At 30.7% G+C, this 16111-nt stretch overlaps 3 protein-coding genes across 7 annotated transcripts in view; 2 read left to right on the top strand and 1 right to left on the bottom strand.

The window, feature by feature from the left end:
• Positions 1–1771, top strand: part of LOC148228660 (intermembrane lipid transfer protein VPS13A-like) — a 28782-nt gene extending 27011 nt beyond the window's left edge. For all 3 annotated transcript variants that reach the window (XM_088199944.1, XM_088199942.1, XM_088199943.1), the window contains one exon: positions 4–1771. In XM_088199944.1, the coding sequence (XP_088056070.1) occupies positions 4–144 (141 nt within the window). In that variant the 3' untranslated portion in view covers positions 145–1771. The remainder of the gene's footprint in view (positions 1–3) is intronic.
• LOC148228659 (coiled-coil domain-containing protein 130 homolog) lies at positions 1312–3276 on the bottom strand. 2 transcript variants are annotated; one of them, XM_088199946.1, is made up of 4 exons: positions 3216–3276; positions 2198–2546; positions 1870–2130; positions 1312–1802 (listed from the first exon to the last, which is right to left on the bottom strand). In XM_088199946.1, the coding sequence occupies exons 2-4, from the start codon at positions 2507–2509 to the stop codon at positions 1356–1358; spliced, it is 1020 nt and encodes a 339-aa protein (XP_088056072.1). In that variant the 5' UTR covers positions 2510–2546; positions 3216–3276; the 3' UTR covers positions 1312–1355. The 2 variants fall into 2 exon arrangements, with proteins under 2 accessions (XP_088056072.1, XP_088056074.1); XM_088199948.1 differs by lacking the exon at positions 3216–3276 and adding an exon at positions 2616–3118.
• Positions 3277–6243: 2967 nt separating this feature from the next.
• Positions 6244–15986, top strand: adp (WD and tetratricopeptide repeats 1). Of its 2 annotated transcripts, none has more exons than XM_088200130.1 (11): positions 6244–6554; positions 9954–10065; positions 10136–10326; positions 10384–10588; positions 10838–10955; positions 11031–11377; positions 11453–11580; positions 14490–14731; positions 14807–14972; positions 15039–15207; positions 15268–15986. In XM_088200130.1, exons 1-11 carry the CDS (start codon positions 6379–6381, stop codon positions 15472–15474), a joined length of 2061 nt encoding a protein of 686 aa, XP_088056256.1. In that variant the 5' UTR covers positions 6244–6378; the 3' UTR covers positions 15475–15986. The 2 variants fall into 2 exon arrangements, with proteins under 2 accessions (XP_088056256.1, XP_088056257.1); XM_088200131.1 differs by having other exon boundaries at positions 6248–6554; positions 14810–14972.
• Positions 15987–16111: the final 125 nt, after the last annotated feature.

The raw sequence follows: 16111 nt of genomic DNA, 5'->3' as shown, positions 1-16111 counted from the left end.
TAGGATGATAACGTCAACTATTTCTCAAACAATGAGCGCATAGTTGAATGCGAAGATATGGAAGTATTGAAATGGTTGCAGTCTAAAGTGGAATCGGCACTTATTTTAAACATGGAAGATAAACACTGCCCTTCGCAGGTGTAAATTAATTTGTAGATAAATATCTGCTCTCAAGTCATAAGTAATTTCTTAATAATATATAACATTTACTTATCAATAATCCAATTTAAAAAATAAGAATTTCCAACATAAGGAAATGTATCTCTAAGTTAATACATAGTTTTATCTGTTTTTTATATTAATTATATATTATTTAAGATTAAACTTTAATTGATTTTATTTATATATAATACAATTGACTGAAAAAAGATAATAATGTCAGATATTCTGAACATACAATAGACAAGAAATAAATATTATTTGTTTTGATAGAAACATCTTTCAATAAACAACATAACTTAAACTATAAGGGGGTAACTAATTAACAATTTTCATTAAACAGAAATTATTCATGACTTGTGGCAAGAAATTTTATGTGTTATTTTTTTTATGTATTAGATTCAAATATATGTATTGATCGTTACAATTATCGTTGTATTGTAAGCATGTGATGAATGAAGTGAATGTATCGATATATTTTAGTCAATTTGCCAAAAAAAGAAATGAATTGTTGGTGAAAAGTATATGGTTAAAAATCGTTAAAGCATGTTAACTTCTATTTATAAATGTATTATTTTATTTTTAGTATATTAATTATATAATAGTAATTGTGTTATTATAATTATATTTAAATAGCTCTAAACATTGTTTAGCTTTGTTATTTATTTAGAAAAATTTACTTTGAATGTTAAAATATGACTATAATTTTAAATATATTTATTAAGTAATATTAAGACAATTATTTTGTCATCGTAACTTAAAATTATATCAAAATATTTGTTAAACACAACAAAAATAGCTGAAAAATATCTCAATGTGAAAAAATCATAATTTAAGTATGAAATAATATATACTCGGGCAGAAAAACCTCAATTGTTATTAATTAATGTAAGTTATATTTATATGAAACGCTATTTAAATGGTGCATTAATTAAATTATCATAATAAAACGTTTGCACAACAACTGAAGAATTAAAACAAAGCTTTTAATATAATAAAATAAAATATAAAAACTATATTTTGACTATATATACATATGGTTATTGTTTGCTTTATAGTTTTTTTTATCATGTTGCCGTTACATTCAATATATCAGAATGGTTGATTTATGCAATTAAATTGAATTATATTTTTCAATAAAGGTTTTTGATATATTCTTCAGAAGTTTTATTTCAAAAATAAACAATATAAAAAAGTCATGATTCAGAACTCGAAGTTGAATCGTAATCGCATAAACTCTTTTTACTTTCGATCCTTTCACTTCCATCCTCAACCTTTCGCTTCTTATTGGCTTCCGAGTTTTCTTCAATTTCAGTTGTCACTGCAATTTCACTGGTCTTTGATTTTGGTTTAATTCCCAACGTATTTCTATTTAAAATTTTACTTTGACTAAGCAATTTTTCTTTCTTTAATCCTCCGAAAGATGTGATCAATCCACTGGAGCTCGGTAAAGCTGGACTGTTGATTATATCTCTTCTGGTGACGGCTTGTTTCTCATCCATTGAATAAGCTGGTTTTAACGACAACAATGCGGCTAAATCTACATCTTCTTGCGATTCCGGAAGTAAAGGAATATCTAATGAAGATTTTGAAAGCAACATTTTGTCTTTTAATACATTTCCTTTAATTTCTTTAGTTTTGTCCTAAAATCATATAGTAATAAATATAAAATAAAATCAATAATATATTAAAAAAGAATGTAATACATACTCTAAAGTTTTTTCTTAATAAGCAATTAGCTTCATAGCTATCTTTCCACACATTTTCATTTCTGTTGAATAATTTACAAATTTGCGGTTTAGCTTCAGCGGCAGCTTGTAAATCACTTGACGTATGTTCCAATTTGAACATAGGATCGTCGAATAGTCTCTTTTGTGTTTCTTTAGTCTCCGGTACTACTTGACCATTATCTGTTGGATCCCATCTATTTTCTTGTCTTCTAGCACCAGTTATTATAACATAATCAAGATTCTAAAATAAAATATTAAATAATATTACAGAAAATAATATCGTTATATAAAATAAGTCAATAATATACCCCAGGATCTGTCTTTATTTCAAAGTGGTTGTCGCATAGATGACACTTCATCCTGAATTTATAAACAGGCGTTGTGTAATACATTCCGATTTTAGATTTTTCGGCATTGTATCGCACTCCCATTCCTATGTGATTGTTGCAGCCGTCACACCAGATGTTATAAGGCATCTCAAATCTAATGATCAGAATGCCTAAATGCAGCTTTCTGGCTCGCTCACGGAGCGCGTGTGTTCCTTGAGCTTTATTTATTCCACCCTTGCGCGGATCATAGTCCGGCGGATAGTATAAATTCTGTCCTTTGCGTTCACCCATTTTTGAAGATCGGGGTGAGCAACTAGTCGAAGAAAATCTGAAAAATATTAGTTTGTTAATTAATATCTTTCATAATCCTCTATTAGAGGTTATTTATTATACATACAAGGATAAGTCAAATTAAACTTGAAAAAAATATTTTTCATGTGTGTTTTTTTCAAATAAAGATGCGTAAAATCTTCAACATTTTTTCATTAAAATGTTTAAGATTTGAAAATTGTGATATTATGACTTTATTTAACCTATGGTAATTTCGGGAAATATTTTGGTCCGAGATGCATTTAAGAAAAAAATTAGTCCAACATTTAAAATCAAGTAAACAAATATTGAAAGGTAATTTTTATGAGTAGAAGTTAGATTACCGTTTTAACACCAATGAATATAACTACGTAAATATCTGCAACTAGCTAAATTTAGGTTTAAATTAATGAATTAAAATGCTGATAAATCATAAAGTATATTATATATAATTGTACAAATTGAACAATAGTGAGGCAATTTTTCGATTATAAATAAAATTTACAAAAATATGTCTAAATAATATATTGTGCCGAAGATGTTAACATAAAAGACAGTGCAGTTGCAAGAGTTGTGATGTATAATTGAATTTTACTATAATTGTATTATTAAAAATCATATTTTCAATTAAATTTCTTTAGATATATATAATAAACTAGTTGATATAATAATAACCATGGACTTTTACCTTCTACACGGCCCGAACGCCTGAAATGTCACTCGAATGACGTTTAAGAATTGGCCATAACAACATATAAATCGGTCAAACGCAATAAATTATTGCAAAATTTAAAAAAGGTTTTACAAATTACTAACATAGAGTAATTAATAAAATAAAACAAATAACAAAATTAATAAAACGACAGTGCATTAAGTAACTATATAAAAAAAAGTAATGTAAATTAAATCTTTGGGCGTTTAAGCATTTTTAAGTTTATTGGGACGTTATTTGCATTTCATTTAATTTTGTTTTTATAATAAGAAATAAAATATTTTTATTTATTACAGAAAATTGAAGGACGTTAATTTGTATTGTTTATTAAGCATTAACGTTTCTAATAAATGCATTTACTGCAATATTAAACGATTATTATTTTATTAGGCGCGTTTTTTATTTTTATTCACGAAAATGATTCACAAATACGTGGAGCGCAACTGACCGCTATCTTTCTCCCCCTCACCCACCTCTGATATTTCATATCCGTCAGTTTATGCCAGTTTATTGCGAACCGCCACGTTTACTAAGCGCGCTCGTGACAATGGCTTATTATTTTTTTTAAATATGTCACTGATTTATAGCCTTAATTTTCATTCTCGTGTCGATTGTGTGTACTTCAATATAACGCATTATCGTTTACGGAAAATAGCGCTTATGACAAGTACAAAAATTATCTCCCTGTCCAGATGCCTGACATCATACTTTACATAACTAACAACAACACATTTACGAAATAGATCGTTTAACCACCGCATAACACAATAAAATTGTTAAATTGTTCTACTTAAATAACAATTCTGTATGAACTGTGCTTCGAAATTTATGAAAAGATTATGGCTAATTTTATCGTCCTACTGAGCGAACAATTCGTAACGTATTAAAAATCTTTGAAGAAACTGGAAGCGTTGGAGATAGGTATGGCTTGTGCCTCAGCATGGCGCCCGTTCAGCGGAGAACATTACTGCTATAAGTGAAAATGTGTCCGAAAACCTGGAATTGTTGATTCGTCGGCGTTTGCAGCTTTTGGATTTTCTTATGGCTCCCTTTGGCGCATTTTGCATCCGGACTTACACCTACATCGTATAAAATTCATATAACACAAGAACTGAAGCTCAGATACCATGGACAGCGAATAATTTATGCAGATTGAGTGCTAGAGTAGTCTGAGGTTGATGCTGATTTTTCTAAGAATTTTTTTCTGATGAGGCACATTTTCACCTTTCTGTGTATTTTAATAAACAAATTTGCAACATATGGGGTAAGGAAAATCCTCATGTGATTTACGAGAGACTATTTCACGCACAAAATGGGACTGTTTGGTGTGCATTGTGGTTAGGCGGCGTCATTTAGCTTTACTATTTCAAAAACAATGAAGGTCGGACTGTAACAGTCAATGGTGATCGCTATAAGCGCATGATAACCGATTATTTTTGCCACGAAATTGAAGATATTGATGTGGAAGTCATGTTGTTCTAACAAGACAATGCAACTTACCACACAACGGGTGAAACATTGAACGCTTTGCGCGAAAAGTTCCCAGGTTGCATTATTTCACGTTTTGGTGACGTCAACTGGCCGCTAAGATCATGCAATTAAGTCGTATTTTTTGTGGAGTTACGCTAAGGTGGTGTTTATGCCGATAAGCCCGAAACGCTTGAGCACCTAAAAACCAACATCCGCCAAGTTATAGCTAATATAGTAAATAATGAAACACTTCTCAAAATAAATTTGAGAAACACTTCTCAAATATATTTTGAGAAGTGTTTCATTATTTTAACAAATAACACATTTTTATGGCAAAATTTAGGTTAAGCAAATTCACCCCCCAAATGAGGTACCTGTGTCTCAAAATGAATAAATACAAAAATTCATCACGTGCTTATACAGTAACAAAATTTGAAAAAATGTGATGCATGTGTTCCAAAATCCATGATGATAAAGAATGAATCATTCTTATCGTAGGTTTTACAGAAAGTACATTATCGCTAATGGCTAATTCTCCATGTTTTCATTTCATGTGAAAAAAAAACTAATTTATTTTTCAATTAAATCAAGTTTGTGAGAAACAAAATTAGCTTCAATATATAATATTATTAATAAAATCGGAGTCGTTTTATCAACCAATGTTTTGTCAAATTAAATTACCAGAACTAAAATGAGCTGCGATTGGACTAATTTAGTAAAAAAATAATGGAACATTTTAAATACATGATTTTATCTAATTTATTGTATATACAATAGATAATAATGTTTGGAACGAATTTGATATACACAAACATTTTATTTACAAATGTTTTTCGTAAACAATTAAAAGCAGTTTTATGTTGAGAAGGAACGTCTCGTTGTCTCGCATTTAAAAACAAAATAAAAGCGCATGAAGGATCATAGATCTTAGAGCGGTACTAGTCACTCGGGTATATTGAGAGAAAAAACGACTACCTGTGTTGCTCAAATATACAAACTGTTTCATATTTTAGATAGTATAAAATAATATTTTACGAATATTCGTATATTTGATTGAGAAAGTCTTAGACCCACACATTTTATAAATTAGGAATACTTCCGTTAAGGAATTGAGTAACGTTTAAGCAGTTTGTATTGAAGATGCTCGGTTTAGTAATGCGGAGCGTGTGTCACCTAATCGATTTATTGGTTATTTATTGGTAGAAGCAGAGGACGTTTTTTTAGATATTTATACAAGAGGTAGTACGAATCGTATTTTATCGAATCTTTGCAAAGCGCGTTGAGATATATAATTCATCGTTAGGGAGCGGCGTTGACAATCCAAAATTAAGGCGGGGGGCTAAGTTTTCTCCCCCCACTTCTACCACGGCTGTGCTACAGCATCATGGTATATATAATGAAATTTTTGTTTAATAAATATATAATATAAATTATTCGTATTTATATGGGTCTGACAATTGTAAAATAAAAAATGTTTTTGAATTAGTTAAAATTGCATATTTTTTAAAATTAAAATTGCCCCCATCTTTGATTATTGCGACACGTTCTCGTGTGTTTGGGTGCGAGTCAATGCAGCTAGCGAAACGTCAGAGCGGCGTGACAGACGACGGAGTCCGGCTGTTAGTCGATCGGTAAATCGGTCGAGCCGGCTGTGCCCCGTCGGTATGTGATGGCGGAGGCGGCGTCGCTGGTGGCGGAGCGCGCGGGGGGCTTCCAGCCGGACACCCGGCGCACCCCTCGCCGCCTGCAGTTCTATGGCCCCCTCGTCGATCGGCTGGGGCTGGAGGCCGAGCTCAAGGGCCACACCGGATGCGTCAATTGCCTCGAGTGGAATGCGGACGGATCGTGAGTCTTCGAGAGGGCCCCAAATTTTTTTCATGTGACGTCACGCGCATTCCGATAAAAAATAATTCATTTGTTTATTTTTATACTTTGTTTTTGTTTTTAATTTTAATTTCAATTTCAATTTCAATTTTAAATTGAACGTTCAGTTTCGTTTGAAGCTTTACAAGTTTGACAGAAAACTTTTCTTCCGGCATCTTTTTTTGAGACGTGATGTCACAAATGTTCCTTCCAGTCATTGCAACAGTCAAAGTATACACAATTTCTTTCAACGTTTCATAATTACAATTCATCAGGTTTTGCTATCCCAGAATTGCTCACAGCGACAGAATCGGGCCTCAATCGAAATGCTTTAATCCTTTGGTTGTGATATGCTGATATATAGGCAAGGCTATAGAAAACGTTCCGTGTTACCAGTGGCAGGGTTAAAATACCACTCTTAATATTTTTCGAAATAAGATCATTATATGTATAATTGTTGACAAAGATACTCTCGAGCCATATTCTGTACAAATATGATCCAAAAACTCCATATTACATATTTTCAAATCACTATGTAACACAAAAAATAATATAAATTTAAAATGCACTTACATGATTTAAGTATCGACTCTTAATGATCTTGACAACTACGGTAAAAACAAAAACTAAAGACAACCTTAAAATAGGAAAATAAAACAATACCTTAATTTTCTTAATTTTAAATTTTGGTGTTTAATTGGAGATATTAGAGATAGCAATTTTTTGAACATGTGGTTTTCGATTAAAGGTACAAAATGACATTGTTATGTCATCCCAAAAGTGGAATTAGCAAACTTACACTAAGCCATCGATATGTATAAATAAATATCATTTAAATTTACACTATATAAATTAATCTTTTCTTGCTTGTATCTTCTGGTTTTTAATGAGGATTAATTTTGAAAAACTAGCACTGGCTACAGATATAGGAATTGTCAGATTATCCGAAATGCAGTCGTACATTGTGACATATCATTTTGAAATTCTGACCGTTAATCAATTTTCTAATCAATCAATCTGCAGAGTAATTTTAATTCTTCACACAGTTCAATGGCATCAATATCAAATTACCCATTATCAGTGAGCTTGGTCTCTAATTTCTTACAATTTTTTATCAATGCTTCTGGCAAAACATTTATTTAACCATTGATGTTATACAAAATTCGCTTATCTACTAAACAATTGAAGAATTCAACTTCGGATTTTTTTAAATATTATGTATAAGTTCACCACAGCTTTCATAATCGAATTGTTTCTTCATTTTTCACAATCTGCAATCAACTTTTAAAAAGATGATGCAGATATTTCGTATTTCGAGGGCTTCTAATAATTCACGAGCTGCAATTTTTATTACTTTCAACCCACTTTCTCTGTAACCTCAGAAAAAGTCAAGCAAGGCTTCTATTGACCTGAAGGCTATGTTGATATTGAAATATATGGACTAACTGCTTGCTAACTGGATTTATTGAATTTTATATATCATACCAAATTATGAGGCAGTACATATATTTATAATTACAGATTTATTTTGTCCATTTTGATTCTCTTATCTATATAACAAGACATCATAAATCTCAGGTAGTTGATATCGCACAGGTCTAATTGTATTAATTCTGGACTCCCATCGCATATTCCAAATAGGTTTTAATGTAAGTGACAGTACAAATTTAAGTGAAACATACCATACGCTGGTGGAAGCCGGGAAGAATTTGTAAATTACTTGAATTAAACCAAAAAATGACAGCATCTAAATTGCATTTGACAGCATCATTGTGAGAATTTCAAGGAACATAAAAAGCACGAGAATTTCTATCCCTGATATGTTTTTCTACCTCATGTTTTTCTCACATATTAACGCCGTTGTCATAACTTTGACCCCTCGTACTATCTATCTTGATATTATATTCCTCCAGTTCCTTAGTTATAAAATAGCTTAATCCATCGCCAGTCTTATTTTTTATTTCGATAAAACCAAGATAATGTTCACATATTTCATGAGAATTTTTACGAACAAATCGTCTTATGATAAACATCTGTTCTATATTACTGATATCGGGTGTGCTGTCTAAAATAAACGAATAATATTTTGGACATGATATTAATTAATTCATTTTGGATTCTTAAAAAAAATCCTTAGTCAGATAAAAACAACATAAAATATAGCAAATATCTCTCTACAATTATAAGATTTAATCTTATTACCATCATTAGTAATATATTTTGATATAATTGTATTTTAAAATACAAAAAATATGTTTATCTGAATGTGTTATCAAATTAAATTTTACTTGTCACAGCCCATAGTCCACAATAAAGTGTGGATAACTGCTTTTTCAAGTAGAGCCATTGGTCCTAATTCGATTGTCGATATTTCAATTAATTCCTAATGTAATTTCAATTCTGATTCTTCAGTCTAAAGACCCAACCAGGAATCTTCACTAAATATATCTTCAAAAAATAAATTCGTACTTAACCCTTTATGTGCTAGGTGCGGATAATCCGAATCAAAATTCAGATTTACGCTCAATAAAAATAATAGATTTTTGAAGTGCTGAATTCATTTTCTAAATATAACTCCATAAAAAGTCGCATAATTAGTCAATTATACAGTAAAAAATAAAATGAAAGATTCCTGAAGGTGAATATAGATGCAACATAGAATGAATATATGTAAATAAATCGTAATTAAATCTTTAAATTTATTTTTTACTGTATAATTGACTAATTATGAAAATTAATTCAGCACTTAAAGGGTTAAATAATTGATAGGATATGACACCATATTATGAAACATAACACCAGTATTCTCATAAAAATGTTGTAGTGACATATTTTGTCTTTAATAAAAAATACCCGATGTTCCAGTTTTACATATGTTGTAATAATTATTATACAAACTTTAACAAAATTGATTATACTCATATAATATCTATTATAACTGCCCAAAACTGAATTTTTCTTCTCACTGTTATTAAATATATTTTTAGAAAAGCAAAATACTAAATATGAGTCGTATCATCTGAGTGGGGCATATCATGTGTCAATGCGTTTTATACAAAAAATACTATCTAAATACTATGTCAACTATTTGCATATGTAATAGCAAAAATATTTTTTACTATGATTTATTATCGTCAACCAGTTGTAAACTTCGAAAAAGCAATTATAAAATAAGTGAACTAAGGCAGCACAACTAGAGAAAAAAAGGCGTAGTTTTACGCCGATTACGAAAATTTAAACCCTTATGGTCCGTCCCATGACTCTTCAGTGGAGAACCAAAAAGTCCTTCCTACGACTTAATGATTAATAGTGTAACAATTAATTTTTTTCGCATTTAGCTGTTCCTTTTTTTAGTTCATCAAAAAATTCATTTTTTTTCAGAGTACTCGCTTCTGCATCTGACGATTATCATGTCATTTTATGGGATCCTTATCGTTATAAGATAAGACACAAAATATTGACAGGACACAGCGGTAACATATTTTCGGTCAAGGTGAAAATAATTTCAATACTACAAAATAACAACATATAAACATTACAATAACAATTCGGAAATGTTACAGTTTATTAGACCAGATGTAGTGGCCACTTGTGCAGCTGATTCCACCGTTAGGGTACAAGTGATTGGAGAACCGTTTGACTCTGACTACAAAGGCTCCGAATGTTACTGTCATTACAGCCGAGTGAAACGTCTCGCTACGACTCCAGAATGTCCCAATTTATTGTGGTCTGCCGGCGAAGACGGATTAATAATGTAAGTAAATACTAGTATATTTTAACAAATTTAAATTGATCATATCTTTTTTTTTAGACAACATGACATCAGAACACCACATGTTTGTTCTTCTTCATCTCCCGTCGTTTTAGTAAACTTACTCAATCAAGTCGGACATTTTATCGAAGCAAAATGTTTGGCGATAAACCCGAGAAGACCGGAACAACTCGCTGTGGGAGCAAACGACTTTTATATTAGATTATATGATAGGCGAATGATTAAATTATCTAAATTACAAAATGTAAATATTTTTTTATACCAAGTCGAGTATTAAATCATCATATTTTTCTTCAGCTTGAAAAATGTTGATATGACAAGCTTTGGAAAGGGGATTTTATTCACTGTCAATTTTGAGGATCTAAAAGCTTTGAAATTATAGTCATTCAGTCAATTAGACCGTTGTTATTTCATAAATGCGATGAATTATTACTCAACTCAATATGTTTTGAATAACTGAATATCTTATTTTATGTAAACTAATTTATTACAGAGTCATAGTCCTAATGAGCAAGTGTATACTTTGTACGGGGACAGGTATAGTTTACGAAATTATCGCAGTGATCCAGAATACGTTTTACCCAAGGGTTGTGTACAGTATTTCGCTCCTGGTAATTTATTTGAATGTGTATTGTTAACAATCATGATTTCAATGCCATAATTAATGTCTTGTGTATGATATTTAGGTCATTTGGCAATACAAGATAACAACAACTCGACAATACAAAAGAAAGCGACTACATATTTGACGTTCAGCGCTGATGGAAATGAACTGTTAGTTAATCTCGGATCCGAGCAAGTCTATCTGTTTGACGTAAACTCAAACAAGAAGGCGACTCTCCTTGAAAGTTTCATCATCCAACACAATCATAGTTACGAAAAGACTATGGCCAACAATGCAAATGGAGTTAATCAGGCCGGTGCTAGCACTGCAAAAATAGAAGTTGAAGTCAAAAACGGGACCATACATACTGAGCCGATTCCGTCTAAAGAGTATATATTACCATTGAAAGCTAAAAATCTCAAAGATAAGGTTGAATATTACTTAAAAGTTACTCATGCAAATATTTTATAGATGCATTTGGTAAATAATGTTTAAATTTTTTAGGCCAATGATGAGTTACACAATAGCAATTATCCTGCAGCTGTACATTTATATAACCAGGCGATATCTTTATGCTCCGATTGTGCTATATTGTATTCAAATCGAGCCGCTGCGTTAATGAGAAGAAATTGGTATGTATTCATCGACGATTAACTTTTATACCGGCGAGGTTTTTTTCTTCGTATTTCCTTATCTTAGTGACAAACTATTTACCAGTGTCTTCAATCACAAATGTATGTAGGCAGGTGATAATTATAGTCCTTGTCTATATATGTTTGTTTTTTACTATTGTGTTGTCTAGAAATGGCGGGGATGGATGCTAGATGACCACTGAGTAAGTGAGCCATGAAACAATTCAATTTTTACGCATGACTGTTTGATTGGGACTGTGCAGGTTGCATATATGCATATTGTCTATATTTGTGTACAAAATGCGGTTATTTGGCTCTATTATATGCAATTGTGTATGGGTTTTCATCTAGAAGTAATGGGGATTTAGTCTAGATGACTTGAGATCCTCAGATCTGTAGCAATGCAGTCTGCATATAGTGTATACTGCGACAAGCAGCAAAAACGTTGGTTTGGCTCTTAAACAACTGCTTCTTTATTTGAGACTCTATGAAGTGGTTACGTTGATGTTGTGATTTTGGCTTATTTGTCGATGAGGCTTCGATAAAAATTGTATCTTTGTTGATGTTGTGTCTGACTAATGTGGCTCAAACTCTTGTCTGAATCTTTTATAGCTATCCTTGTTTTTATATCTGACTCCATAGATATGCATATTTAAATTACGTTGAGTGATTTTTAATTTAATTTTAATATCTCATCGAATATTTAAACCCCACAGTTTTGTTACCAGTTATATCGTATTCTTCAATATTTGACTAAACAATGTTTCATTTTGAATTATTTACATTTGCCATAAATAATATCACAATCAGATGACAAATTTGGTAAAGCAGCAAGTCATATATTTATTTTTGCATTCATAATATAGCTACCATTGAGTCATTTAATAAACAAAGGGTCATAAATAAATTCAATTGCACATAAAATATTTTTTTATTAGAACATATATTTTTATGTTGTAGTTAATATGTATAAATATGATAAAGCTCCTCTTTGTCAGAAACGTTAATATAAAAATTAGAATAAGCAGCTTTGTATTAACAAATCTTTTCAGTTAATACCATGAGAAGGTGGAAGCTAGTATGTACCTCACCAGGAGATGTGTCAGTTAGTAGTTGATAGACAATTAGTTACATATTATTAATATAAAGAAAAAAAACATAGCGATAATATTAAAAAAGATGTAACATGATCCGTGAAATTATAAAGCGATTTTAGAAAGGGAAAATAATATTTTAAAATAATAAATTAGCATAAATGAACAGTATTGTATTTCAATTCTATCGGTAAATAAAACCGAATTACAAAGAGGTTTGTGTTCAGTAGCATTAATAAATATGTTTTTATTCTTATTAATGCCGAAATTGATATTTCTTTAGATCCACTATAATTACAATTTTCTTAGTTACATAATAAACTTAAAAACAGTTGATTCAAACTTAAAAAGCTGAGAAGCGGTAAAAATGTAATATTTGATAATCAAACGAAAATCGAATGAAATTCCGTCATAGCATTACTTAATTATATCGATAAAAAAAACTCTAAATGAGATTTTGTTCTAAATAAATGTATTTAAATTCAATATCACACAAAATAAATGAAATATCCCAATTATTGAAAAAAGGTCATCAAAGAAAATATACAAATTAAAAAGTATTCAAAAGTTTTCATATTTAAAATGGTACTTTTCTACTTTTAGCTGCAGCAAATATATCGATGATGATATCAAAATTTAATTGTTGTGTTAGATTATTTCTTATAAAATCGAAAGATTTTACAAATTATTTTGTTCAAGACTTTTTTAACTGATTTTTAATGCGCTTAAGAACTGAGAAAGAGCATTCACAAGTTAACAGAGCGTTACAAGCGTTATTTTGAGGAAAATCCAATCGTATTTCATTGTTGCTTTCTATCTCCTCCATTGGTTGCTTTTCAATTTATTCTATTTGTTCGCATCCTGCCGATTGTTCTTCTTTCTCTTGCATCTTTGTTTATTTTTCACACATTGTTTGATATTTATTAAAAAAAAAACGCATTTTAAGATTTTGTTTGATTAAGCGAGATTGCTGTATTTCTTACCTTTTTTTTGGCTCAAGAACATATGTTCACTTCATGGCTTTAAAATATTGGAAATATACCGATCGCCCATATCTGTATGATTAATCCGTCTGTGATATATGTATAATAATTGAAATATTTTGGCTTTACTAAATATATTATTTTTTATCCACTTTACAACAACCTCGCAACACTTATAAAGTTATTGGTATCACAGTATTTTAAAAATTTTAATGTCTTAAAAAAAGCATTAAATTGTATCTTTTGATTAATGCTTAAATTTACACAAATGTTATGATTTAGCAAAAAATCCGGACATGAATTTCGCATCGACTGTCTGATTTAGACTGATTTAAATCAATAATTTTCAACCGTCGTTTTGCGGGCTAAAAATATTTCGCTCTGATTCACGGAGTTTAAGAACTCAATTGGATTACTAGTAGCTTCTTTTTCGTCCAGTATTTTGTAACTTGAGTAAAATAAAAACGCTGCAGAAACAAAACCAGACCTTCCTTGCTAGTTAGATATTCATATCCGAGTAAAACAGTTCATTGGTAACTCGAAAATAACATAGAATATCTCTAAAAACAGTAATATGGACATTTATCTATGTGCGTATTTGTCACAATATAATATTAATTTGAAAATTTTCATCAGAATTTTATAATAAATAAATGCGAAATTCATCCATAGAGCTATCTCTAAGACAACCTCCAGTATAATAATTATTTTCCCTATCAAAAATCTATATTTTAAACTACGACTTTTTGTATTTACTTGAATTATGTATTTATTATTAAAAAAAATTATGGCATTTAAGAGGTTATTTTATTAAATATTTTAATAATTTTAGGGCTGGTGATATTTATGCTGCCATACGCGACTGCTACACAGCCATACACTTCGATCCACAACACGTCAAATCACACTTCCGATTAGCCAAAGCGTTATTGGAACTCGAAAAGGGAGTAGAAGCCAACGAGTGTCTTCTTTACTTCAAAGATAAATTCCCCAAACAAGCCGACGCTCACGCAGTATGTTTGTTGCAAAAAGACATTGAATTGTCTTTGAAAAATTCAGATAAAAAGTTCCAAAGTAAGTTTGATAAAAGTTAATGTACCATTTATTCTCATTGAGAAAAATAATCAAATTTTTCTCGAATATTTTCAGTAGACGATCAGAACAATTATGATATGGAGTTTGTGAGCCCAGTCGAGCGTCAACTCAGATCGTCCAGTAACGATTATTCTCATAGATTCTTGGGTCACTGTAATACGACAACGGATATAAAAGAAGCTAACTTTTTAGGACAAGACGGCAATTATATAGTTGCTGGGTATGCTATCGTTCATTTGTTTTATATGTTAATGTGTTCAATTTTCTTATAATGTACATGTTTCAGTTCTGACGACGGATCCTTCTTTATATGGTCGAGAAAGTCTGGTAATATTGTGCGTTGTTTGAAAGGAGACGAATCGATAGTTAATTGCATTCAAGTGCATCCAACTTCGTGCCTTATAGCTACGAGTGGAATCGAAGCCGTTGTCCGCTTGTGGAGTCCACGACCTGAGGTATGTAATAAAATGTTTTAATAGAATATTTCAAAGATTAATGATCGTTTTGTGATATAGGATGGAGTGTCTGAACCTCGAGAAATTGTAGACATTCCTGATGCAGCGTCGGCAAATCAGCAACGAATGCAAGCTGATCCGTTTGAAGCTATGCTCTTCAATATCACGTATCAAGGAGGCTTGGGACGCGCCGCCCGTGAAGGTGGTCCCGGAGCCAGGAGTAGTACGCCCGAGAGGGACGCTACAGTTGCTTGTCGTCCTAGTTAGGTTTTCGTTTATTATTAACGATTGATTGTAAAAATGCATATGAATATATATTAGACGTTGTTAAAGATGGCTGTATTTTTTATGTTATATTTAGCTTTCCTATTAAGTACTGATTTGATTGCGAATTGTAGGGTGGAAATTTGATTGGATTAAGTCTTGAAAACATTTGAACGTTTCACTTTGAATTACAAAATTACTTTTAAGTTACTTTAGTTTACTTTTAAATATAATTTTTGAGGCACATGCCGTATTCAACAGATAACAGATGATTTTTAATATTTACATACATATAATATATGTATCTCTATGCAACAAAGTGGTGTTTTAGAGATATAATTGATTTATTACATAGTAAAAATATGAGCTATCAATTATGAGTATTTTTTATGTTAAATTTCGATGATTTTATTTATAAATATTTTTATTATCTTTTTTGCACTTAAACCAAATATGATACACACCCTTCGATTACACTTTACTGCTTGTAAATAAGTTATTTTTGTCAAAAGAAATTCTGCCATTTCCTTTTACTCACTAATTTTAATTTATAATGATTTATTATTTGTTCTATTTATAAAGACTGACATACTTTGAAGTGTTTTACAAGATGTATAAAAAACATGCTTATTGTGGGATT

The sequence above is a fragment of the Plectrocnemia conspersa genome, unplaced genomic scaffold (genome assembly GCF_051122295.1).
Source record: "Plectrocnemia conspersa isolate PC_06_02 unplaced genomic scaffold, ASM5112229v1 ptg000012l, whole genome shotgun sequence".
Classification (NCBI taxonomy): domain Eukaryota; kingdom Metazoa; phylum Arthropoda; class Insecta; order Trichoptera; family Polycentropodidae; genus Plectrocnemia; species Plectrocnemia conspersa.
This window is presented reverse-complemented; position numbering and strand designations above follow the sequence as displayed.

Excerpts from the sequence above, each read along its gene's own strand:
- LOC148228659 (XM_088199946.1), bottom strand. The coding sequence starts at position 2,509 with ATGGGTGAACGCAAAGGACAGAATTTATACTATCCGCCGGACTATGAT. Across the intron at positions 2,131-2,197 it reads AAATAAAGACAGATCCTGGG|AATCTTGATTATGTTATAAT; the intron begins GTATATTATTGA and ends ATTTTATTTTAG. Across the intron at positions 1,803-1,869 it reads TATTAAGAAAAAACTTTAGA|GACAAAACTAAAGAAATTAA; the intron begins GTATGTATTACA and ends ATATGATTTTAG.
- adp (XM_088200130.1), top strand. The coding sequence starts at position 6,379 with ATGGCGGAGGCGGCGTCGCTGGTGGCGGAGCGCGCGGGGGGCTTCCAG. Across the intron at positions 11,378-11,452 it reads CTAAAAATCTCAAAGATAAG|GCCAATGATGAGTTACACAA; the intron begins GTTGAATATTAC and ends TAAATTTTTTAG. Across the intron at positions 15,208-15,267 it reads TGTGGAGTCCACGACCTGAG|GATGGAGTGTCTGAACCTCG; the intron begins GTATGTAATAAA and ends TTTGTGATATAG.